Here is a 26,018-nt window from a genome sequence, read left to right as displayed (position 1 = left end):
GGCCTAGTGGCAGTGTACTAATGGGCAAGGGACTGATGGTTTTATGAGAATAGGGAATAGTGACGTGGGGAAGAGAGTTTGTTTGGGAAAATGGTAGATTAAATACATGAGTGGACATTTCAATTATTTTTATATTTAATTTTAAATGTTGAACTTTTTAAATGTTAAACTTTTTAATTTAATATATTAAGACAAACAAGAAGCCTATGAGGAAAAGAAAGAAAAGACTAGCCGGCCTAGTGGCAATGTACTAATGGGCAAGGGACTGATGGTTTTATGAGAATAGGGAATAGTGACGTGGGGAAGAGAGTTTGTTTGGGAAAATGGTAGATTAAATACATGAGTGGACATTTCAATTATTTTTATATTTAATTTTAAATGTTGAACTTTTTAAACGTTAAACTTTTTAATTTAATATATTAAGATAAACTTTAAAGTAATATTTTAAACTAAAAAGTGCTGCATCTCTATATTTATTTGTACTGTTTTAATAAAATATTTTATTTGTAATAATTTTATACATTTATTTATATTTAAAATGATTATTAAATTAATTATGACGTCATCTCGGTTCGACCCCGGTTCAATCTCAATTCGACTTCAAAAACCTTGAACCTCTCACTTTTACGATTCAATAAACAATTTGGGTCTGAAAACCTTGTGAGGATGGTTTTATTCAGGCATGCGAATCATTGTTGGATAACATATGATCTCTGACAAAATAGGTGGTTGAAAGGAATTTTTGAAGTTAGAGAAAAATGAGCAATGGTATGGCATGCTTATCATTGTCTCTGTGGTTGATTTGTAGTTTGCAATTGGTCACTTTCATTCTTTGTGGGTATGAGCTCTTGAAATGAGCTTCAAGTCTTCATCATCTTGTGGTTGAGATGATGATATTAATGACCAGTGTGCTGGAACTTTAACGAATGAAGTTTTTAGAGTTGATTTGGAAGAAGGTCAGGGCATTTGGTGATTTATTTGTTTAGGGTTTTAGGGGATAATTATAGTAGTTTGTAGTATGTTGGGGGGGGGGGGTGGAGGTTGTACAACCTTTGGCTCTGGTTGTGCTCTTTGTTGATAGTGATGTTGCGCAATAATAACCTGATTCCTCTTTACAAGAATATATATATATATATATATATTTCTAAAAACTTAAGACTTCTTCTGATGGGTTCCTCTTGATTTTATAAAGGAATGTGGATTTTCAAATTTCTCTCACATCCCTCTATCTTGGAGTTTCCGAACTCGTGTGTTACCTCTTGGGAGCTTGAATCGAAAAGTGGAGCTAAAATTCAGAAAATAGGAGTTTCTAAGCATAAGTGGATTGTCACTTCAATTTAGGCCTTAAGACTGCCAATTGACTCTCCCACTTAGGGTCAGAGTGTCGTATAACGTTTTGATTCAAAGGGCCTATATATTTGGTTTTGTGGAGCTTAAATTATGTGTTCGATTTGGATTGTGACACAACCGAACTTGGAAGCGTGATAATTATAAATGAGATTTTTTTTTGAGGCATAGTCCATAAAGTAGAGGCTTGGGCTAATAGGTCTAAGCCCACTTTGGTCCTATTGCTTAGGGTATTTATTTGTTGCTTCATATTAGAGTTTGCTGTATTGAAAATTGTATTTTTCTCACAGATATAGTAAAAATCACGGCAACTCCATGGACATAGGCACATATTGTTGAACTACATAAATCTTTGTATCATGTGATTGTTCTTGGTGCATTTTTTTTCTCTGTTTTTTCATTTCTCATAGTTTCATGAATCTATATCTATATATTACTAAAAGCTGAAGCGTAGCATTTAATGTTGCTACGCTCACATTGAGACACATCAGTAGCCATGTCATTTCCATAATATTTTTTGAATTTGTCCTACAATTTTAAAATAATTTTTATTAATTTTAAAATGCTGATTAATATAGAATAAATTTTAGCCCTATCTCCACCATAAAACCCACTTCTTCTAAATTTAATTCTACCATAAAGCCCAAACCCAAAGCCTTTTCAACTGAAATCCTCTCTAAAACCCTTTGTTTTCATGCAAACTTTTTTATTTTTCCTTTCCTTTTGTTACACGGTTTCAGTTTCCTGTCTCCCCACATTTTAGTTCTTTCCCCTTCCCTTTCAACGGTTTCACATTCTCCCCATGTTTTAATTCTTTCCCCTTCCCCACCTTTTGTTCTACGGTTTCACATTAAATTCACGTCAACCTCACTCCCTTATGGCAGCAGCCTCTCTATCTTCCTTCCTTCCTATCTTCCTCTTTTCAAATTATATAAATACTAACAAAAGCTGCTAAGGTATCTCTAAATCTCAATTCCTTTTGTGCTCTGTTATTTTGCTTGATGTTTTTTTTCCCTTCTTATGGCCTCTTTCGTGCTTTAGGGTATTGAATTTTTTATTGTTGGGTTTTTTAATTGGAGCTCTACCTCTTTTGGGTTTGTTCGTTTTGAGTTTTTAGATTGCTAGGTTTTAAATTCTATGTGATTCAAACGACTTAGCGTGACTCTGAGTTCTTAGTGTAGTGCTATGGTGTTTGCTTCCGCTGTTTGTTTAGTGTGACTCTAAATTCTTGGTGTTTGAATTTTCTGCAGTAATTTTTCTGCATAATTTTGTTTATTGTGGTCTTTGGTTTAGACATAGTTTATTCCGACAGTAGTGAAGAAACTGTTGTGCTATGGGACTACCGTACATTCAATCATCAATGTGCTAATGTGATTAACATTGGTGACACTAAAATGAGTAATGTTTTGCTCTCAATGATCTGTTCTTATTTTGCAATTGTCACTTTTTTTTTTCTTTTGTTCATTTTTCATTTGCTCAGTTCAAGATGTGATCTAGATTTGGCATGTTGGTACTGTTGTGTGTGTGAATACCGAAACAGGTCCTGAATACAATCTTAATGGACTTGCTGCCTAGGAAGTTGTTAACGAATTTCTTTTCAACATTGGTGACATTATAATGAGTAATGTTTTGCTCTCAATGTGTTGTGAAGGTGAACATTAACAAAGTAATGATTTGTTCTTATTTTGCTATTGTCACTTTTTTTTTTTTCCTTTTGTTCATTTTTGTTTGCTCAGTTCAAGATGTGATCTAGAATTGGCATATTGGTACTGTTGTGGGTGTGGAAATCGAAACAGGTGTTGAATACAATCTTAATGGACTAGCTGCCTAGGAAGTTGTTCACGAATTGCTTTTAGTTGAGGTAAAGCGTAGACCTAAACTTCTTTGCTAACCGTTTATCATTGGAATTGGACTTCTATTAATTGGACTTTTGGATTCATAAACAGGTTAGATGTGAATCAGCTAATGTATCTGGTTTGAGAAATTATATAATATTTTGAGATACAATTCACTATCACCAACACTGTTAGCATATATGCACATCATAGCTACTCTTATAGCACATGATTCGTGTTTAAATTTTTTGCAGTAATTTTCTTGCATAATTCTATTTATCATGGTCTTTGGTTTAGACATGATTTAATATTCATGGTTTCAATTTTAAGAATTTGTTAATTCGTGAAACTCAAGTCACCACGCAAGTGTTTTTATGTTATTAGCGTTAGAACATCCCTCACATGCCATTTCAATGATTGTCTTCTCAACCTATACATTGGTGCTCTAGAAATCAGTCAGGGTATGTATGTGGTTAGTGATGGATTTATTATACTTTATGCCAATGTGAACTGAGAATTCTTTAGTGTTGGAAAAGCATTATATTGAACTTTATGCCAACGTAAACTCAGAATTCTTTAGTGCTTGAAAAGTACTTTTCTGTTTGTTTTGTTTGTTTGATTTCTTTTATCATTCTTCTTTATGATTAAATCCTGTTACAAAAATTCTTTTCTCATGGGGCCGTTAACTTTTATCCTCTAAGAGCCGGTTCATATGGAGTTCTTTTATCTCCAAAGAATATGTTGAAAAGGAAAGCACTAAAAGAACAATTACTCCTCCAATTATTTCTTTTCATTTTCCTTTTAATTTAATTGTTCTAAGAGGTTTCAAATCTAATGTCTAAGCTATGGACTGCAAAGAAATCATTCCTTCCAAAAAGAGATATGGAGTGGTTCTTCTTTTGTCTTCAGTAACTGATTTGGATATTAATTAATTTTCAGCTATTTCAAAATTATTAATAATTTATTTATATATACAACTTATGCAGGGTTTATGTTTGGACGGCTCTCTTTATGTTTCTTCTTGCAAATATTCAATGCTTGCACTGTCATCAATAGATATCCAATTTAAGTTAGTGATATATAGTTTTATATACAATTATTATTAGTGATATAATTTTAGGATTTTTATAAAATAAAATTAATACTAATTAATTGTTAAGGATAAGAATTGTTATTCAATTGAAAAACAAACTCATGCTGGTTGTGATATGGTGATATCTTAGAAATTCAAATTACAAAAGAGTTCTACAGTTGGAGGTAAGATAAATGATAGCATTAGCCATTAGAAATAGAATCATTTGGGGTCATATTAACTTCTCACCTTCTACCACCGCACACCCTTGGTATAATAGTTACTCTACAAGTATAAGTGCTTATACTTGTGGGGTCTTAGGGGCAAGGGCCAAGATTCAAATCTTTAGGTGAGAACTTCATACACATATATACTTAAATTAGGCTAAAGTAGAATTTCTATCTTGTATCATTAAAAAAAAAATCTCCCCTTCTCTACACTACTTTAAAGAACAAAAAAGCAAGGTTGTGGTTGTCTATTCGGTTGCTCCACAACTGTTATTTTACCATTAATGAAGGTAACTGACACATGTTAATTTATTTGCTACCCTCATCATTTGCTGATCATCTAGATACATGGAATATGTGAATGCTAATGAAAACTCTATAAAATTGTTTAAGACATTGCTAGGTTGGTGGATCAAAATTATGCAACACAAATCAATTCAAATCAAGACATCTCAATAATGATACACTTTTGGAGAACATTAAACGTAAGTTACAATTGAAATATATATTCAAACTATAACATTTAAGCTTTATAGTGGACGGTATATGAAAGGCTTCTATTCAAAAAAAAATAATAATAATTGCTAATAACTTAAACAATCACTCATCCATAAAACAAGCAAAACACTATAAATTACAATCCTAAACAACTTCAAAATACAAACAAAAAATATCATTAAAATACTCTCTACACAATCATGAAAATGAGCATACAACAATAATTACCTACAGAATTATTGCTCGAAATATTTTCCAATGTTGGAAGACAATTGCCAAAATTTTTAGGCAACATCAAAATGAGGTACACAATTTTAAATTCACAACTAATGTCTGTTACTTTCACATAAACTACTTTTTCTCTACTAATCACAATCTACCACGTCCAAAATTGTGCCACAAAATATTGCAATCCTCTATTTTCTCTTTCTATTAACTTTATCCAATGAAGTTGTGCACTGTTCTAGAGTCATTGTTATATATATATATATATATATATAAATTTGACTTCATTGATCCAATATTGCAATTAATTCTAAACCAACCAAATGGAAAACAATTGCTGCAAAACTATCGACAAATCCTTCGGCGTACAACTTTTGGAACAAACACATTTCGCATTCCAAAAAGCCAAGAATGCAAGAAAATGGAGCGGGTCATTGGGATCATGAGACCTTACCCTTATAGAAACGAAGAATTACATGTTACATGCAAAATGTGCTAAATTGACTTGAAAATGTACAAATTAGCCAACCGAGTATGGTAGAAATTTTGTTTCCAAAATAAAAATCTATAATAAAATATCCTCATTCTATTCCGAATACAAATCTCTAATAATACAAAATTAATTCCATCACCAAAACCTCCAATCACCATGAATCCTGTAATATATTGGTCAATCATATATAATGCAGCTTTAGTAGCAATACATAGAAAAATATTAATAATATATAATAATAAAACTATCATAAACAAACTTATCACGCACAATGTGCGGGTCCGCGACTAGTTAGGTTAAATTCCTAACATAAATTAGACTAAGAAATATAATTGAATGAAGAAATTTAAGTACATTTGAAAGGTTATGGTGCCTTCCATTGGCAAAGATTTTACCACTTGATCTTCAATTGGACTTTCATTATTGCAGTTACGTAATACACTAGAAGCTTTGAATCCATCTAATTATGGGTTCTACAATGGTAATTCTCAAGCAATTTCATTGAAGTGAGCCAAGTCACACAGGAATTTTCCACCAAAATATTAAGTCATTAACAAGCCTTTGAAATAAAGATACATCCAAGTTGAATATACGTTGAGATGGTGTGTTCAGTAAGTAGAGAGCTGTATCTTTTGTGGACAGAGTACAGGTTTAGTACACATATAAGCGTAACGTTATCTCATCGAACAGGTCTAATTTGGTGAACATTTAAGGCGCGTGATATTGGTTAAAGACTAATTTGTACATCAAAAAGAAAATTGGTAATAGTCGAAGACTTAATGCATCATTCACATATGGAAAATCAGAACTATTCAATGTGTCTAATCTATAAATAGACATGCTTCCCATTCAACATTTTTCATCCCTCACTCGAATCCCGAAGCAAAAATATAAAGAACAGAAGATCGAGTAAGCCTGAAATATGAGGAAAGCTTACCTTGTAACTGTTGTCCTCTTCGCCTTGGCATTCTCTCTTGCCTCTGCCTCTGACCCCGCTCCCCTGCAGGACTTCTGTGTTGCACTTAAGGACTACTCCGACAAGTCAGCTGGTACAAACTCTTCTTTTTTCTTTTTTCAAGTTTCTGCATTATTTTTGTCATGTAAAGAATCTACACTAACTATAATGTTAATAGGGAAGAAATAATATTAGCTATTTGGCCTTATTATTTTCTGCATTGAAGTTTTAAGCATTCTTTTTAATGTGTCCATAACAATGAATATTCCTTTATGCAGTATTTGTTAATGGAAAGTTCTGCAAGGATCCAAAGCTTGTCACAGCTGATGATTTCCACTTTTGTGGATTGAACATTCCTGGGAACACATATAATAAAGTTGGGTCAAACGTCACTAATGTGAACGTGGACACATTTCCTGGCCTCAATACTCTTGGCATATCCCTTGCTCGAATCGACTTTGCACCATATGGACAAAATCCTCCCCACACTCACCCTCGCGGCACTGAAATCCTAGTAGTCTTGGAGGGTACTCTCTTCGTTGGTTTTGTAACATCCAACACTGATAATCGCCTCTTCACCAAAACCCTAAACAAAGGGGATGTCTTTGTCTTTCCCGTTGGTCTCATTCACTTTCAAGTCAATGTGGGAAAGACCAATGCAATTGCCATTTCTGGTTTAAGCAGCCAAAATGCAGGCGCAATCACAATAGCAAATGCTGTTTTTGGATCCAATCCTCCCATTAATCTTGACGTTTTGACCAAAGCCTTCCAACTCGACAAGAAAGTGGCTGAATATCTTCAGAAAGAATTCTAAATTTTCAATTAGAAAAAGTAATTGTAAGTGCTATGAAGCACTAGATATATGGCTCTGTTTATCTCATTGCAATCATAACTTGATTAAAATAAAACGATTGCTTATGTAACTCCTTTTTGGAGGATTTGGAATATAGAAAATGTTGACATTTTTTTAAGCACCTCCTTTTTCACTTTTCTATTAGTCCATGTGGAATTGGCAAAGCAACTATACATTTATAATATAAAAAATGCATATTTAATTAAAATTGGGGTTATTTAAGGTTTACTGAAGCTCAAGTACATGCTAAGTTAGAAAAGAAAAAACGTGTTTCATTTAAGAAATCCTTTTTCCGCCCGCATGTGGTATTCCAATCAGCATAGTCCTTTCTTGATTATGTGCTACATCCCAAGCTTACTTACAAAATCAGCGAGTAAGATAATTTCTACTTATTCATTGATCAAAATGGTGACGTACTTGCATCAACAAACATAATTACACATAATATCAAGGCCAAGAAACCCAATCAAACACCTTCACTTTGATAAAATTTATTCAAAATACCTCAAACATGAGAGTTTTTAAGAAAAATGGGAAATTGCAGTTAACCTACTTGTGGTTTGGCCGATTTTAACTAATCCACCTATGTTTTAAAAAGTGTCACTTAATCCATCTAAGGTGCCCTCCGTTAGACCTCTGTAACCCACCTCTCCTTTTTCACTATTAAAAATAGGGGTAAATGTGTCCTTTTCATTGTATTTTATGTTTCTCTCCTCTTTTCTCTCCTTCTTCTTCTTCTTCACATAAAACGTAAAACAAAAATATCAAAAAACAAGTCAAGATAAAATTTGTTTAATCATTTTTCATATACATAATTAGCACAAAAGACAAAGAAAAAAAACCCTCTCTCTTTTGCTGGGTTCTCTAAAAAAAACCTAGATTTGCAAGTAAAAGAAAAATCTGCAAAAAAAAAAAAAAAAAAGGAAAAAGAAAAAGAAAAGCAATCTAGCAAATCCAACACCATAACCAACTCACTAACCATCAAATCATAGCCTTACCAAACTACCACCTCCAACACCACCACTATTGTTAGCCACCGCCCAAACCCCAGATCGGGATGCAAAAACAAAGAAACAAGAAAAACCCAAGAAAAAAATCAGCCAAAAAAAAAAACCAGCAATCTAATATATCCAACACCATAGCCAACTCACTGAACCATCAAATCATAGTCTCACCAAACTGCCACCTCCAACACCACCATCGTTGTTAGCCACTGCCCAAAACCCCATATTGGGATGCAAAAACAAAGAAACAAAAAAAACCCAGCGAAAAAAAAAAAAAAAAAAAAAAAAAAAAAAAAAAAAAAAAAAAAAAAAAAAAAAAAAAAAAAAAAAAAAAAAAAAAAAAAAACCCAGCAATCTAACCTGTCCAACATCACAGCCAACTTACTGAACCATCAAATCATAGCCTCACCAAACTACCACCTCCAACACCACCACCACTGTTAGCCACCACCTAAAACCCCTAGAAAGTCATTTCATACCTGATATAAAGGAAAACCCAAGCTTCAGCACACCACCTCCTTGCTTGCAAGTGTTTGAGGATTTCACTTTGGCAATCAAGGTAAAGAGAGAAAAGGATTATGGGTTTGGAGATTTTTGAGGGTTCTAAGGTAGAGAGAGGAGAGACCTCTTTTTTTTTTTTTTTAAAGGTTCTATTTGGGTTCTAATTTTGGCATATATAGTAAAGAGGAATTTTTAACAGAAAGGGCAGAGGTGGATAACGGGGGTCTAACAGAGACCACCTCAGGTAGATTAAGTGATAACTTTTAAACTACGGATGGACATTGTTAAAACGGGTCAAACCATAGGTGGGTAAAGTGCATTTTCCCTAAGAAAAATGTAAGGTTACTAAAAAATATTTAAATTGTCCGTTACTACCTTCTAAAGAATTAGAGGATCCACTAAATTTGACCTAAAATGAGAAAGATATCACACAAAGAAAACTCTCCAACACCGAAACTCAAACCTCATTGAGGGTTTGATCGAAACCAAGCCAAACAATCTTTGAATCACACAAGCAATATATTGTTGGAAAGGTTGTGTGAGATAAAGACTACCCGAACCAAAGCATATGTTCAATAGGTGGGTGTCCTAAGCTTTGCAAAGACATATGGTTTGACCACTTCTGAGATTGAGAAGACCTCTATGCAAACACATGTATTTTAACTATGATAAACTAGAAAAGTTTAAGACATACAAATTTCTAGGAGCCATAACTTTCTCTATTACCTATGATTTACGCTATCTCTACCCACTTACAATTCGTTCACGTGGTGAGTTGTGAGTGGTAGAGATGTGATGGTGGGTTTACGTGAGGACATATTTGTATCACTCACAACTCACCACATAGACAAGTTGTGGCATAAGTTGTGTCATTTAATATGGTCTTAGCATTATCCCATATAACATATGCATGCATACATCCTTCATGATCATATTAACCAATGTCGAAATCTATCAAAATAGTGATAAATCAGGGTTTTTTTATATATATAATTATTTTCCACCCAAAATATTAAAATTTTAAATTTCTTTTAAAACACGAAAATTATATCAAAATTATGCTAAATTTGGTTTTTTAACTACCCACCTAAAAACATCAAATTTTCAAAATGCATAATTTCAGTTAAAATTTTACCCAAATTTTGGTTATTTCATTTTCAATTGAAAAATCTTGAATTTTCAAATGATTTCCAAAATGCAAAAATTCTGTTCAAATTGTACACGTGCTCTAATTTAGCAAATTAGATATCTAAATAAGAAGTTCAAAATCAATAAAATTTTCATAAATTCAAGTTGATATATAACCTACTGCTATTTGTTAGCTATGGTTCAGAAAATTTGGTAAAAATAATTAAAAAAGAAAAGAAGCAGAGGCTTGATTGAGGGATAAACCAGATATGAAGCCAGACATATTCCTTTGTTTGTAAGGGATAATCCTCTTACATACAACTCTATGATTTTTTTTATAGGTAGGTCAGTAAGAAGATACATCTTAGGTAAAATATGCATCTTACGGTCTACATGGTTTCCTTATTACAAATTTGATTATAGTATGTACTAGTAATAGAATAAAAAATAAACTATAGGTTCATTTGACATTTTTTCTTAGTATAATGAACATGTTAATTATTGTTGTTAAGTGAATTTTAATTATTATTGCTTAAAATACTTTTATTTATTGGTTTATGACGATTATATGTTTACATTGTACTATTAATGTAAATTTATAATATAGATAATTATACTATATACATTTGCAAAAACTGTACAATATTGTACACATTTGTTTAGAAACAATGTAAATATTACAATGATATTACAATGTAAACTATGAATTTTTCATTAGTTTATTTCAAGTTTATTAATATCTAAATGGGCATTTTAAAATGATTTTAGATGAAAAAAAATTTACTTTGTTGTTGGGTTTACTATTTCTCCCAAATTTTAGATAAAATTGGATTATTGTTAGGCCTTTTTTTTTTTTTTGTATTTAAAAAGATTAAAATATTTTTAAGATGATCATAATTAAACTTATTTCAAGTGGATTTTTAAAAAATTTAGAATCGGAGTGTTCAAATTTTATTTAGGAGGGTCAAATAAAAAAATATTAATATATATATATATATATTGCTAGCTCAGGGGGTTTATTTGATGAACCCCCGAACTATACATTGCGCTGCCCATGCTTACATACAGAAGATCATGTATGGCTTCGTTTCAATTGTCAAGCCTCTTCTAGAGCTTGGTTCTTTCCTCCTAGTTTCTCAAGTATTATGGATAATGCATGTATGATGTATCATTGATGAGAAAAATTACGTAAGTCTTAAATAGCAAATGTGTTAAGATAAAATTAAGCATTATCCACAATTCCTTAAAGAAAACACTTATCCATTTATAAACCAAAAGATTTAATTTTTCAGAGTCACCTACAAAATGCATTAGAGTTTTTATTTTTATTTCTTTGAGTTCAAGATGCTTTAGATTTTATGAATACACTAGTCGCAAATCCGAACAATGCATAGGAAAATTTCAAATAAATTTTTTTTTTCTCTTTTGTTAAGCAAAAAATGAGATTAGTAGTTGAGACTTTAAGTAATAGTCCCAAGTCCATCTCAAAATAATGTGATTACATTCTAATATATAATATATATTAGTAAGGAAGTCTATATCTTATTTTTTTTAATAATTTAAAATTTTGGCAAGAAAACATATTGCATTTTACTTCAATTATTATATATGGCAAGATATTATGTGATAGTTATAATATATTGAGATATGCTTCAAAAAACACAAAAAAAAAAAAAAAAAAAAAAGAAGGAAAATATATAATTTTTATTAGAAAATGAAAATGAATCTTGATTATTTCACATGAAAACTAATATTATTTCCCATTTTTGGAGAAGTTAATGAGCATTTTATATAAACGTTGTTTCCATTTTATCACATAAAAACTATTGAACAAAGTTATAATAATTTATATTTTGATAATCACTAAACTCATATATGAGAACCAAATATTACAAATTTTTTCTCTCCAAAATATATATTGATTTCTTTTTTTCCTTTCCACACAATTTAAAAAATGTGAAAAAATGAGGAAACTATGAGTAGTAAAGCTTAGTCGACGAATAAATAACATAAAAGGGGCATGGGAAAGCAAACATATTAATTATAGAATTGTTTATACGTGTCCAAATTTTTTTTATATACCATGGAATCACTTCATTATGTTGAGCTTTTGATAATTTTATACATTTAATATCTTTGTTCTCTAAAATATTTATGTGGTAGCTCTAAAACTATATCTTATTTGATCTCTTCTAGGTATTTAGCTTTAGCCCAAATTACAACATATAAACCAATAATCATGAAAAAAAAAAACCTAGCAAGATGAAGCCAAACACAAATTTTAAGTTTTAAAAAACCAGCCAAGAAAATAGTAGAAGAAAACAAAAGAAAATTTTGAAGAGCGGACTTGTTAGTGGTACAACAAGCCCTAAAAAAAAACAAAAACAAAAACAAAACAAAAAAAATCCAATTCATATTGTGGTGTATACAATATGATAACAGTTGTTAAACAGGTCCTAGTAAGAAAGAAGAGAGAAAGATTTTGAATTATAAATTATCATTTGTCAACCATCAAGCAATAGCCCAAATTACAACATATAAACCAATAATCATGAAAAAAAACCTAGCAAGATGAAGCCAAACACAAATTTTAAGTTTTAACAAATCAACCAAGAAAATAGTAGAGAAGAAAACAAAAGAAAATTTTGAAGAGCAGACTTGTTTGTGGTACAACAAGCCTTTCAAAAAAAAAAATCCCTCAAATCCAATTCATATTGTGGTGTATACAATATGATAACAGTTGTTAAACAAGTCCTAGTAAGAAAGAAGAGAGAAAGATTTTGAATTATAAATTATCATTTGTCAACCATCAAGCAATAAAGTATAAATTAGACTTAAAGAATAATGCATCTCTGATTGTAGAATTACCAAGGAAAGCATCCAAGTAGATGAATTATATAGTCACACTTGCTAAAAAGTGTGACCTATGTGAAAGTAAACAGAAATATAGTGATCAAAAAGTAAAATAAAGAATTTGATTAGTAATACCATCATTATCACCCAAAACAACTACTTACCAAAAAAAATGAAGAAGAAGAAGACAACCCAACAATCATTTATCACTTATTGTCCTAAAGAAAAAAAATGTATGGTAGTAATTTCGTATGTGTTCCTAAGAAAAAAAATTTATGGTAGTAATTTCATATTTGTTCGTAGTTTTGGTTTTCTGAGCAATGCTATTGAAATTGTTTTACTAATACAAAAGATTCTTGCTATTATGTTGACAATACTTCTCAATTTTCGTATATTAATCTTCTACATTTTAATCAATTTAAAAAATTTTAGAACTTTGTAAAAAGCTAATCAATTTAAGAAATTCTAGAACTAGTAAAAAGCTTATGTAGATGCATATAAGAAAAAGTAGAAAAGAAATATGCATTAGGCATAGTCTTTGTGCAAATATTGCTACCACAATTGAGTGAATGCTTCACTAGTTGCTTGAGAGATTATGTAAAGTCAACCTATAATGTGTTTGAGTTTTTTTAGGCCTTCGAAAAGGTTACTGGATGACAAGCGCTACATTAAGTTAGAATCCTATTATGACACGAGCCCACGTCTATCAATTTTGAAAGTAAAAGTGCTGTATTTGAAGAAATTAGACGCTAACCCGTGCGATGTACGGAAAAGCTATTGACTCTTAAAAAAAAAAAAATCCAACAATGAGTAAATAAACATTTTGCTTCTTAGTATTTTTTGCTAGTTAGTATTTTTTTTTTTTTAAATGAATAAATATTTAACTCTATACTTTTCCATCGTTTAGAAGTGTTGTCTAACATTGAACGTTAGTGAGTTGCAACTGCATAGTTACCAAAACCTACAAAATAATTTACAGTTCTTAAATTAATAAAGCAAAACTCTCAATAGTTATATATACACATGCACTCAAAACTAATATAAACTACAAATATATAAACAAAGACCATGATATAGGAAGACACACTAAATTTCAAATTTGAGTAGCAATATAACTTTCTTGTAGTAATAACAATATAGACAATTCAAAATATGAAACAATATCAAAATTATAATACCTAATTCTATTATCTTTTATATTGAATCCAAAAAATAATTAATTGATATTAATCCAAACAAATAATTAATCAACCAAAAACTATAGCTTTTAATAAGAAAACAAAAAATCACATGAACCTAAATAAGAAATATTTTAGGTGAAGAATTAAGATCAACCTACTAAGACACAAATACTAAAAACCCCAAGACTTAGTCATTCAAAATTTATAGAATCCTCAAATTCTACTTCAAAACCAAACCAAATTTAACAAATTTATATATAACATACCAAATAAAAATTTATCGTTCCCTAGACCAGAAGACATAGGTTGCATCTTTGATTTTTCTCAAAAAAAAAAAAAAAAAATAGAGATGCTTTATCTACCATGTACAATATAAAAAAATAATTAGTAAAAATTTCAACCCAAAAACGAAACCCACGATTATTAGCGTGAGTCTTTTTTTTTAACGTTAGTCTCTCTTCTTTCTTTTTTTTTCTTTTTTAGTCCTATCATAATTTTTGTTTTTTATATAGATTATCAACGTTTGAGTTTGATTTTAAGTTGTATTCGTTAAAGAGATAGAGTTTCACTTATGGTTAAGTTTGAACTAAACAAAAATAATTTTATTTAAATAAAATAAAAATTTTATTTAAATATTGTGCTGATGTGAAAAATTATGAGAAATTATGAGAATTTTAGAAGCTTTGGTTATATATATATAAGGGCATTTTACTCATCTAAAATCTTAAATTTACTTAGCAGGAGTATAAGAAGTCTTTGGATATGGTTGTTAATGCATGCTATGACATATCACCAAATCTGGCCATGGAAGGCCACCATCTTCACCCAAAAAGAGTCAAAAGACTGCCGGGCTTAAAAGTTGAGCAAAGAGCTCTCGTGCCAACTTTCTACTGACGTCTCCAGCATTGACCCACAGCAGTCAGGTAGTGGATTTTTTTTTATAAGGTGTAGAGTATAGGTTTTTCCCTCTTCTCTATATATCTGGCCGTTAACAGCCATAATCTTCATCAATGATGGTCACTTCTCTCACTCTCTCACTATCAATTGTTACTCCCCATCGTCAATGCACCACACCAAACTGGTAGTTGGAGGGGTATTGGCTAGTTGAATACCCCGACTTGTACAACCGATGGCAGGTTCTTGTTTTTATCTATTAAAATATATTCTCACGCAATAACTTAAACTCATTGTAACATAATACATTTAACATAAAGTAAGGCATTGATCGTACTATTGTCAAGCACAAATAAACAAGCAGACATGGATAACTACTGGAGTGGAGGGGGTGACAAGAATAGGAAAGAGAGAAGAAACAAGTGAATAATTCATTTTACTAACTAATTTTTATATAGATAAGCTACATGATGCTCTATATTTCTGCTATGGTTCAGTCAAAACTTGAAAGGAATCGAGCATTTGGGCTCAAACAAAATTAAAAGGATACAAGCGTCACATTTGACTCAATTTGTACATAATCATCCCTCAAGAACTCTTTTTCCCCTTAAATTCATTGCCACTTGGTAATGGACCATAGAGACAAATACGCAGATCACCTTCTAGTAATCGTTGGTGAAAATAGTTCTTGTACAGGTCCCAAAATTCATCTCTGCCAAATTAAAAGCATGAGTTGTGGATTAGGGCATAGCTTTTGAGAAAATATACTTCCTTAATATAATATTGGACCCCAAAGGAAAAATAAAGTAGAATGTTGATTTTAAAAAAAAATTTGGTGTACTTTTCAAATGCAATTTTCAGGGATCAAACAAACCTTATTAAGGAGACCTCAATGGAGTACCCAATTAGAAAAATTGAGAAATAGAGAACCGTTGCAACAATTAAAAAGAATGGTGGAATAAAAGCATAATGACAAGATGGAGATGGATTTACTAATAAATCAAAATCAAACCTGACTTGTGGAAGCGTAAACAAGGAATAGCCCTTCACATCTGGGTGTATATCAAGCAGAATCACTGCTAACCGTGAAAGTGCTAAAGCTTCAATGTCAATTAGCTTCTTTATCCTGTTATTGTTAAGAAAAGTAACAATGAAATGTATTAATCAATAAGGTTAGAAAGAAATGAGCTTGGAGACAGAAGAGGTAAAAGATGCATAATTTGGCCCAGCAACAATCTCGCAGTGGTAGGCAACATGCAGCTTGAGATGCCCTAAGAAAAGAACATTCTTGAATAACTAACCTGCTTGGTGTACCACTAGCAATATTAACACGATTCTTTAACAAGGATACCTGCATCATCCAGAAGGAATAATAATAACCATTAATATAAGAATCCAGACAACAATAGGCAGAAGGGAAAGACTAAATAAACTGGAAAAATTATATCAAACTAAAAAAACTAGAAGCTTGCAAGAATGACATGTCAGATAACCATTAAAAGATCTATGCCAAAACAACCAAACAATTTTTTTTTAAGAAATACCACGAGGGTGTCCTCAGGGACCTTCTATTAAACTACCTTCAAGTGAAGAATTCAAGCACCAAATGAGAGAGGAAAGAAAAAAGAATGCACTACATTAGGCAATTACACTTCGCAATAAAATTAGCTAAAAACTAACTCAAAATATCACATGCTATAATAAAGTAATATAATTACATCAATCAAAAGAAGTCAAATAAGAGAGTTCCTAACTTTGACCAGCATGTGTCAATTAATCCAGTTGAACTATTCAATAAATCTATGACCATGGGATCCTCATACATCTCTCAGGCAACTAGGAGCACGTACACTGGTCCATGAAATGACCCAATATTGGAGAGAGCTCATGATAGCTTTTTTCTCAATATCTAATTATGCCCAATGTAGGGAAAAAGATCAAGAGGAGGGGGGGGGGGGGGGAGGAAATAAAAAGGTTGGAAGTGAAAAACACTACCAAATCTTTGTTTTATATTTGTTTGGAAGAAGATTTATAAATTTTGTTATTTCTCATTATAGTAAGGATTTATTAAAATGTAATTTAAAGGCCTATGTAATTTCATCACAACCACTCGTTAACACAAACAAACAAACAAATAGAAGAGAGAACAGATCTTGTCATTGTTCAAACAGATGATCAGAAAAACAAAATATATATATCCATATAAATATCAAAGCATCACACAATTTCAGATCATAAAAATTCAGATGAGCAACCAGTGAAACCAGGGATCAGACTGACGTGCAAATGAATAATATCAGCATTTCTGGTGACTTTTCCAATCAGTTTTTATGTTATCATCATTTCCCAAAGTCCACAATAAGCTAGACATTAAAAAAAATGAGATAATGTAATTTTATCACAACAACCCATTAACACAAACAAACACATAGAAGACGGTATGGGTCTTATCATTGTTCACAATAGATTATCAGAAAAAACCAAAAATATGTGTCTATAACTATAAAAGGACCACAGAGAATATGGGATCAGACTGACGTGCAAATAATATTCAGCAGAGCTTACGCCTCAGTTACAATTTTTTGGTTTTGGCATCATTTCCCAAACTCCAATAAAAACACTAAATCCAGTCATCTCACCACAGATAGTTGGATAGCTAACAAGTGTCACTAAGAAGTAAAATATAATAAATAGACACTAATATGGAATAGATAAGTCATTACCAATAAAACCTGGGATCAGACTGACGTGCAAATGAATAATTTCAGCATTGCTGGTGACTTTTCCAATCAGTTTTTATGTTATCATCATTTCCCAAAGTCCACAATAAGCTACACATTACGAAAATGAGATAATGTAATTTTATCACAACAACCCATTACACAAACAAACACATAGATTATCAGAAAAAACCAAAAATATGTCTATAACTATAGAAGTTCCTCCAAAAAAAAAAAAAAAAATATATATATATATATAAGAACCACAGAGAATATGGGATCAGACTGACGTGCAAAAAATATTCAGCAGAGCTTACGCCTCAGTCACAATTTTTTGGTTTTGGCATCATTTCCCAAACTCCAATAAAAACACTAAATCTGGTCATCTCACCATGGATAGTTGGATAGCTAACAAATGTCAATAAGAAGTAAAATATAAAAGATAGACACTAATATGGAATAGATAAGTCATAACCAATGAAACCTGGGATCAGACTGACGTGCAAATGAATAATTTCAGCATTGCTGGTGACTTTTCCAATCAGTTTTTATGTTATCATCATTTCCCAAAGTCCACAACAAGCTACACATTACAAAAATGAGATAATGTAATTTTATCACAACCCATTAACACAAACAAACACATAGAAGAGAGCACAGGTCTTGTCATTGTTCACAGTAGATTATCAGAAAAAAAATGAAAAATATGTGTCTATAACTTTAAAAGAACCACAGCGAATATGGGATCAGACTGACATGCAAATAATATTCAGCAGAGCTTACACCTCAGTCACAATTTTTTGGTTTTGGCATCATTTCCCAAACTCCAATAAAAACACTAAATCCAGTCATCTCACCACAGATAGTAGAATAGCTAACAAATGTCGCTAAGAAGTAAAATACAAAAATAGACACTAATATGGAATAGATAAGTCATAAACATTGAAAATTGGGATCAGACTGACGTGCAAATGAATAATTTCAGCATTGCTGGTGACTTTTCAAATCAGTTTTTATCTTATCATCACTTCCCAAAGTCCAAAATAAACAAAAAATTACAAAGTTAAATGATGGAAGTTTACCACAACAACCCATTAACACAAACAAGAACATAGAAGAGACTACCAATCTTGTCACTATTCACAAAAGATTATCAGAAAAAATAAAAAATATATGTATGTATATCAATATAAAAGAACCACAGAGAATTTAAGTTTTGGCATCATTTCCCAAAGTCCAATAAAACCACTAAATCCAGTCATCTCACCACAGATGGATGCCTAACAAAGGTCACTAAGATGTGAAATATAAAATATGAAAAAAAAAAAAAAAAAAAAAAAATGACAATTAGCTCCAACACAATTTTTCCTAACAAAGGTCACTAAGATGTGAAATATAAAATATGAAAAAAAAAAAAAAAAAAAAAAAATGACAATTAGCTCCAACACAATTTTCACTTCCTCCCCTTACAAGTGTTAGGTGGTAGGTAGAGGGTGAGGTCGAGGGTTCAAGACCCATTGGGTGGGTGTGTAACTAACCAATCCAAAAAAAAAAAAAAAGCACTAATATGGAAAATATAATTATATAATAATCAGTGAAAAAGATTATGGTTCCAATTGCATCAACAATGCTTTGATTGAAATTTTTATACTAATAAAAAAATTTTATTGAAAGTCTTTTGGAGGAAATTGTTAAAAATGTATCCATACCGCAAGAGAAAGAGAGTAGATGAAGAAAATTTCAGAGCTCATAACTGTGAGAAAAGGCAACGACCTATCTCAATTAAACAGCAAAAATAAGCTCATAACATTAACATGTACAAGAGCACTCCAGCATTGATTCAAACTGTGCCTAGCTTGTTGTAAAGCTTATTGTTGATTTATTTTTTCTCATGTAGCACACATTTGTAGAGCCACAAAGACTTTAATATAAAATTCCAGGGTATTAGACATGTATGATTTGAGTTCATTCTTTGTATAATAACTATATTTAGAATTTGATGCCTTGCTTCACTCAGACAAATATTGCCTTTTGCCTTTTTCTACACTAAAATCTCAACATCCTTTTCCATCTTAAATAATGCTGCTTCTTTTGGCTTCTTTCAAAGTTGACCAAGATAGTATAGAAACTAAAACTTCATCAGGTAATTAGTAGACACATTATCAATAACTAGCCGAGATTCACAGAGACTTTGTCATGCACTTCCTCAACGCCTTAATCCAAATCCTACTAGGCTTCCCTAATCCTTATTGTAACTTGAACTAGAACAATGAATCCAAACCACACCATTTTGGCACATCATATATTACAAAATTCTCAAACAACTTCCTTTCACTCTCTCCTTGTTTGGCATTAACTCCAATATTACATTTGCTGAATCTTAACCTCGTGTATCCATCGAATATGTACAAACCTCCCCATATCCACACAAACAAAAGTTGCATTACCAGTTTACCACAATTAAATTGAAAAGGAGAGCAATCTTAGTCCCTAAGGAATGATCACATGTCAATTTTTAGTTAAGGCACATCATCTAAGGGACTAAAAACGATCACTTTTAAACTTCAACGATTAAAATCAAGCAATAATATATGTACTCCCAAATTAAAACTAGCATCAGAAGGCAAAAGTACCTGTTCCTCAACCTTCATATGCTTCGAAAACAGCTTTACGGCATGGCAATCTTTAGTCAGCGTGCGAAAACCCCTTTATGTAAGTACCACAAATGAATAAAATGGTCAGTGGTATTTATAAATGCAGCAGTGGCAATATATGAGAAATGTTATGTCTACAATATTTTTACAACAAAGACAGTTACTGGTTGTTATTGTTGGGACAAAAAAGTAATATCAATAGTATATTCAAATTTGAATCTTTCAATAACAATCACCTATGATTTGCTATGAAAACGTTGTGGACATAGCATATCTCCGCAATACTACGACAATTAGCTCAAAAAAGCAAATAAAGAAATAAACCTTAGGAGTTCTATTGCTCTTAAGGCAGATGAACTAACAACAAGAAGTGCTGGACTCCCAGGATCTACTTTCCCTTCCAAAACCTGTTTTCCACAAAGCACTTCTTTCCATGATGCCCCAAACGCTGCCTTCATATGTTTCCCCAAGTTTTCAACGTCCTGGTCCGTGCCTTGAGATAACTCCACAATGCAAGTATCTACTTAATTAAAAAAAAAAAAAATCATTTTTTTAGTATTGGGTTTTGTTGAGCAGCCAAACGGAGCGTAATGGAAAGTGGTAGTACCTTTGAGGGATTCCAATTCGAGAGAAGAAAGCTGGACCCCATTGGCGGATTGGAACTGGTTGAGGAAACAACTAAGCTGCTCAGACGCTGTTGCTGGTTGTTGTACCTTTTGGATGATTTCATTGTTGTTGTAGTTGTTGGTTTCGGGCTTTTGGATTCGGGGTTTCTTGGACTTCTTCTTGTTGTTAAGGTTGGTTGGGGCGAGAGGTTTCTTTCGCTTATTTTTAGGGTTTTTGGGAGAGCGGCTCTTCTCCGCCTTAACGCTCCCCATTGGTGCTTCTGGAACGGTTGCGTCTTCTATTCTTTCTTTCCCTTTGGTTTCATAGCAACACATTTATAGTGGGTCAAGTCTGATAGGGTTTGGGTCGGACACTTTATTTTAAAAGAATGACAAGCTATGTTTTCCCAACAAATCCTACTGGACAAAATTTGGTAGCAAATAACTTCTTTTTTCATTCAATATTTTTATTTATTATAGGTAAATTTTGATAAATCAATAGTTATTATATTAATCAAATAAATGTTTAAAAATTTAAATTTTTGTAATCTAAAATTATGCCTAAAAAATAAATTTACAGATTAAATAGTAAATAACATCTTATTGATACTACTGACGGATCCACATGCAAGCCAGGGTTGTAAAAAAAAATGTAGATATAAACTTGCCAAAAAAATATTTAATGCTAAACTAACATATTGTGACCACTCCAATAAAAACATTAAATAACCTGACTTGAGAATTAGAAAAATTTGAATTCAACAAAAATAAGAGTAATGCTACAATTACAACATTTTTACAATAATTTCACAACAAATCTAATTTGGTAAGTTGTTACTTTTTAAAAAAAAAAAAAATAAGTTGTTACTGATTCTAATTTGGGGTTAATACTGATATTATGTTTTTTTTTTACCTACTAATAACAGCTTTTTGCATAAAATTTATTGTAAATATGTTGTGGACGTAGCATTATTCCAAAATTAATTTTGCTCCCAAACATAATCCTTAATCCCTTATATATATATATATATATATATAAAGCTCAAATAACAACAATAAATATATTAGCCCAAATAACAACAAACATAAATCGAACAAAAATAAGAAAAAACCAAACAACAAGTAAACAAATTATTCAACAAAAAGCTTGTTATAAAATGAAAAGATAAAAATCGCTAATCATTCATATTTGTAGCCCGTTCAACCTATTCAATAAAAATAACCTCTAATTTCATTTTTGGGTAAACTACACGGTTACTTTAGTCCCTAACCTTTTTTCTTCTTTTTTTGGTCAAAAGGAAACTTTCATTGAACTAAAAAGCCTCTACAGCCGAGGATACAAATCTGTCATACATATAACCAGAAGCATCTAAATTAAGAACTAGAATAACATCAAGGGGGGGGGGGGGGGGGGGGACTTAAAAAGATAATAAAGTTCTATGGAAGTAAAGCTCCATGTCTTGCTAAAGCATCGGCGCACTTGTTGGCCTCTCTAAAACAATGTTTGATCCGAACCAAAGGGATTTTCTTGAGGCCCTCTTTGTAGTCAGACACTAAAACATCAGTGTAATTTAACTTGCTGCTATTACTAGATACCAAATCAACCACGACTTTCACATCCAACTCTATTTCCACAGCAGACAGCTTGAGAGCAATACACAAGCGAACTCCATCCCTTAAGGCCCATAATTCTGCTGCCACACTCGTAGTGACCCCAATAGCCCGAGCATACCCTTTCACCCAATTTCCAACACTGTCTCTAATGATTCCTCCTCCCCAGCCAACCCCGAGTTACCCAATAAAGACCTATCAGAGTTTAGCTTGAACCAATGAAGAGGAGGGGGAGTCCATTTTACCTGAATTTTGACTCGTTCTAACACATGCTTCCTATTAAGGCTCAAATAGGCCACCTCTGCGGCTTTCATTAAGGTCTGACTTAGTAAATCTCTATGATTGCCTAACCTTTCAAAAGCCATGTTGTTTCGGCGAAGCCAAATATACCACACAGCCATAGGGAATATAATACCCCATTCAATATCAGAAACCCCACATTTACGAGAGCTTTGACAATCAGACGAAGCCAATCAATAATGTTAATTCCATAGAAAAGAGAAGAGTGGATTGGAGGAGAAAAGGAGTTCTAAAAACTCTGAACCATTGGGCAGTACCTCAAAGCATGCTCAATGGACTCAGTATCGGCCTTACACACAGGGCAGATCGGATCTAATTGCATGCCTCTATCACAAAGGGTGGCTTGGACAAGGCTGCTCAAATGACAGCACTTCCAAAGATAACATTGCACCTTTGGAATAGATTGAACTTTCCAAACCCAACCTCCTTTAAACAGAGGAGAGCTCCTGCCATGCTCCTCCTCTAACACAAGATTGTAAGCATCTTTAAAATAAAAGTCACCACTAGGGGAGGATTGCCAACAGATACAGTCAACTCCACGGTTAAAGAGGGGGAACGGAGTTACCTTCATTTCCAACACAATTCTTAGGGAAGGAGAAAGAGATATGCTCCAAATTCCAGCCAAAAAAACTTCCAACATCCACAAGCTTAATATTTTCCTCGCCTTTATTAAGAGGGCCAAATATGAGACTTCTAAGGCATCCCCTATTCAACCACTTATCTTCCCAAAAGGATAAACCACTAGTGCTACCCGCTATCCATTTTGTGCCCTTATAAAAAGTGGCTTTTCCCTTTCGTAAAGCTGCCCAACAAGGAGAGCATGGGGCGCTCTTAAGAGCGAAGTGAGCATACCTTCTCTGAGGGCAATACTTTTGAGACAGAACACGAGCCCAAATTGAGGATTTCTCCGAATTAAATCTCCAATTGAGTTTGGCAAGAAGTGCGGTGTTTTTGGGCTTAGCCGCATGAATGCCTAGACCACCCTCTTCTCTTGGTTTAGTTATCTTATCCCAACTAATAGGGTGCACTTTTTTCTTGATTTCAGACGAACCCCAAAGGAAATTACGATTAAGTCTATCAACCCCTTGAAGAATTTTCGCATGAAGAACATTACACTGCATTACATAATTGGGGATGGTGGATGTCACTGATTGGGTAAGAATAACTCTTCATGCAAAAGACAAAAGGTTGGCCTTCCATCCCGCCAACTTGTTCTAAACACAGTCAATAATGAATCTGAAATCCTGAGGGGAACTCGTATGTTTATAAGAAACCCCAAGTATTTGCCCAAAGACTGAGTGGATTGAAACCCCAAGATACCACACATCTCCTCTGTAGAGTCGGAATCCAAATTAGGGGAGAAAAATACCCGAGACTTATCCCCACTAATTTTTTGACCAGACAAATCACAAAAGGACTCTAACACCTACTTTATGGCAATACAGCTCTTGCGGTAAGCTTTAGCAAAAAGCATAAGGTCATCGGCGAAGAAAAGATGCGATAAGGAGAGGCCACCTTGAGATGCTCTAATCGTATTCCAAAGATTGGCTTGGCATTTCTCTATGATTAGTGCCCCAAGAACTCCCATACACAAGATAAAAAGGTATGGAGAAAGCGGATCACCTTGCCAGATCCCTCTTAAGGGTTGGAAATAATTAAGGGTCCCTCCATTAAAAAGGACAGAGATGGAGGTTGTTGAAACACAGCTCATGATCAGAGAAACTAATCGATCAGGGAATTTGAAAAGTTTCAGAGTATCTCGAATAAAGCCCCACTCCAAACGGTCATACGCTTTTTCCAAATCCAATTTAATGGCCATAATCCCACCTTTCCCCTTTTTCTTGGATATAGTATGGACCAACTCCTACACAATGATTGCATTGTCCACGTCTTGCCTCCCAGGAACAAATGATGCTTAAAGAGGAGAAACCAACTCAGAGAGGTAAGGATGAATTTGGGCCACAATTATCTCAGACACCACTTTGTAAGTAGCGTTACAGAGACTGATAGGGCGATAATTATTCAAAGATTCAAGACTTTTACATTTGGAATCAAGGTAATTAGCGTTCTGTTGAGATAATCTGGTACCACCCCACAATTGAAAATCCCCTTGATTTCTGCTTTCACCGAATCCCCAACTAGAAGCCAAAAACATTGGAAAAAGCCAGCATGAAGCCTATCAAGCCCGGGAGCTTTAAAAGGTTTAAGCGCCCAAAGACCGGCTTTAATTTCCTCATCCATCACAGATTTATCAAGAACACATGTATCATCATCTTTCAAGAAAGTTTGCCAGCAAGGAGGATTCCATTGCATTCGAGAAGAATAAGTGAGATTAGTAGTGAAAAGATCCAAGAAACCCAACCTAANTAGCTACTGGACAGGTCCTTGTCTGTGGGCTAAACGGGTCATAAGGCTTTATTGGGCTTTGAGACAAGGACCAAATCTTAGCAACCGGGCTGTCAACTTTAGATGATTTCCTATTGGCCTTTCCTTTTTTGGGCAACAAGCACCCAAGGCCCAAACACATTGGCTTCTTGTTCCTAGTTCTCCATCGGTTTCTGGATTGCCAGAGACTCCATGTTCAACCCCACTGCGTCATTCTTCAAAGACAGTTTCACACTGTAGGGACAGCCATCCGCTTTATGTCCAACTCGTCCGCATGAGAAGTAAAGTGTAACAAGTGTCAAAGTTTAGGGTACAAAGTGTAATCTAGAGTATAGTTTAGAGTGGTAAAATGTAATTTTCTCAAATTTATTGTGAAAATGTTGTGAAGATGATGTGTACATAACATTTCTCCATAATAAAAAGACTTAACAAAACATAATTAAATTAAGAGGTTAGGTAATAGTCCATTATAATAATGTGCCTAAAAATCTTCTTCAAAACAAACAAAGTTCAAAAACACTTTCCATATTACCATAAACTTTGAACGTCAAATGAAACTTTTAATATTACCTTACAATCCATTAAGCATTTTCAGAAAATGACCACAACAATGTTAGTAGAAACACAATTTTTGGTTGATCCTTTGTCAAAAAGCTTTAAATCATTTTCACCATTTG

The 26,018-nt window shown here is 32.8% G+C and overlaps 2 protein-coding genes and 7 non-coding genes across 9 annotated transcripts; 1 reads left to right on the top strand and 8 right to left on the bottom strand.

The window, feature by feature from the left end:
• The first annotated feature begins 6,574 nt into the window (after positions 1 to 6,574).
• LOC111984217 (germin-like protein subfamily 1 member 14) lies at positions 6,575 to 7,614 on the top strand. The gene is made up of 2 exons (XM_024015841.2): positions 6,575 to 6,746; positions 6,931 to 7,614. The coding sequence occupies exons 1-2, from the start codon at positions 6,620 to 6,622 to the stop codon at positions 7,464 to 7,466; spliced, it is 663 nt and encodes a 220-aa protein (XP_023871609.1). The 5' UTR covers positions 6,575 to 6,619; the 3' UTR covers positions 7,467 to 7,614.
• Positions 7,615 to 15,474: 7,860 nt separating this feature from the next.
• LOC112020867 (uncharacterized) lies at positions 15,475 to 21,413 on the bottom strand. Its single transcript, XM_024053437.2, has 6 exons — positions 21,048 to 21,413; positions 20,765 to 20,960; positions 20,420 to 20,492; positions 16,368 to 16,417; positions 16,079 to 16,192; positions 15,475 to 15,778 (listed from the first exon to the last, which is right to left on the bottom strand). The coding sequence occupies exons 1-6, from the start codon at positions 21,379 to 21,381 to the stop codon at positions 15,655 to 15,657; spliced, it is 891 nt and encodes a 296-aa protein (XP_023909205.1). The 5' UTR covers positions 21,382 to 21,413; the 3' UTR covers positions 15,475 to 15,654.
• On the bottom strand, positions 17,330 to 17,417 carry LOC112020875 (small nucleolar RNA Z122). The gene has a single exon (XR_002883819.1). It is a non-coding gene; the product is annotated as a small nucleolar RNA Z122 (small nucleolar RNA).
• LOC112020872 (small nucleolar RNA Z122) lies at positions 17,588 to 17,672 on the bottom strand. The gene has a single exon (XR_002883817.1). It is a non-coding gene; the product is annotated as a small nucleolar RNA Z122 (small nucleolar RNA).
• Positions 17,798 to 17,885, bottom strand: LOC112020879 (small nucleolar RNA Z122). Its single transcript, XR_002883823.1, has one exon. It is a non-coding gene; the product is annotated as a small nucleolar RNA Z122 (small nucleolar RNA).
• On the bottom strand, positions 18,060 to 18,144 carry LOC112020877 (small nucleolar RNA Z122). Its single transcript, XR_002883821.1, has one exon. It is a non-coding gene; the product is annotated as a small nucleolar RNA Z122 (small nucleolar RNA).
• Positions 18,270 to 18,357, bottom strand: LOC112020878 (small nucleolar RNA Z122). The gene has a single exon (XR_002883822.1). It is a non-coding gene; the product is annotated as a small nucleolar RNA Z122 (small nucleolar RNA).
• Positions 18,526 to 18,610, bottom strand: LOC112020873 (small nucleolar RNA Z122). The gene has a single exon (XR_002883818.1). It is a non-coding gene; the product is annotated as a small nucleolar RNA Z122 (small nucleolar RNA).
• Positions 18,735 to 18,822, bottom strand: LOC112020876 (small nucleolar RNA Z122). Its single transcript, XR_002883820.1, has one exon. It is a non-coding gene; the product is annotated as a small nucleolar RNA Z122 (small nucleolar RNA).
• Positions 21,414 to 26,018: the final 4,605 nt, after the last annotated feature.

Source organism: Quercus suber, unplaced genomic scaffold (genome assembly GCF_002906115.3).
Source record: "Quercus suber isolate HL8 unplaced genomic scaffold, Cork oak 2.0 scaffold_32, whole genome shotgun sequence".
In the NCBI taxonomy this organism is placed as follows: Eukaryota; Viridiplantae; Streptophyta; class Magnoliopsida; order Fagales; family Fagaceae; genus Quercus; species Quercus suber.
Note: the sequence above shows the minus strand (reverse complement) of the source record. Positions and strands in the feature narration are given on the sequence as shown.

Coding starts and splice junctions, on each gene's coding strand:
- LOC111984217 (XM_024015841.2), top strand. CDS start 6,620: ATGAGGAAAGCTTACCTTGTAACTGTTGTCCTCTTCGCCTTGGCATTC. Junction 6,747..6,930: donor CTACTCCGACAAGTCAGCTG/GTACAAACTCTT, acceptor TCCTTTATGCAG/TATTTGTTAATGGAAAGTTC.
- LOC112020867 (XM_024053437.2), bottom strand. CDS start 21,381: ATGTGTTGCTATGAAACCAAAGGGAAAGAAAGAATAGAAGACGCAACC. Junction 16,418..20,419: donor ATATGAAGGTTGAGGAACAG/GTACTTTTGCCT, acceptor TGGATGATGCAG/GTATCCTTGTTAAAGAATCG. Junction 15,779..16,078: donor TTTACGCTTCCACAAGTCAG/GTTTGATTTTGA, acceptor TTAATTTGGCAG/AGATGAATTTTGGGACCTGT.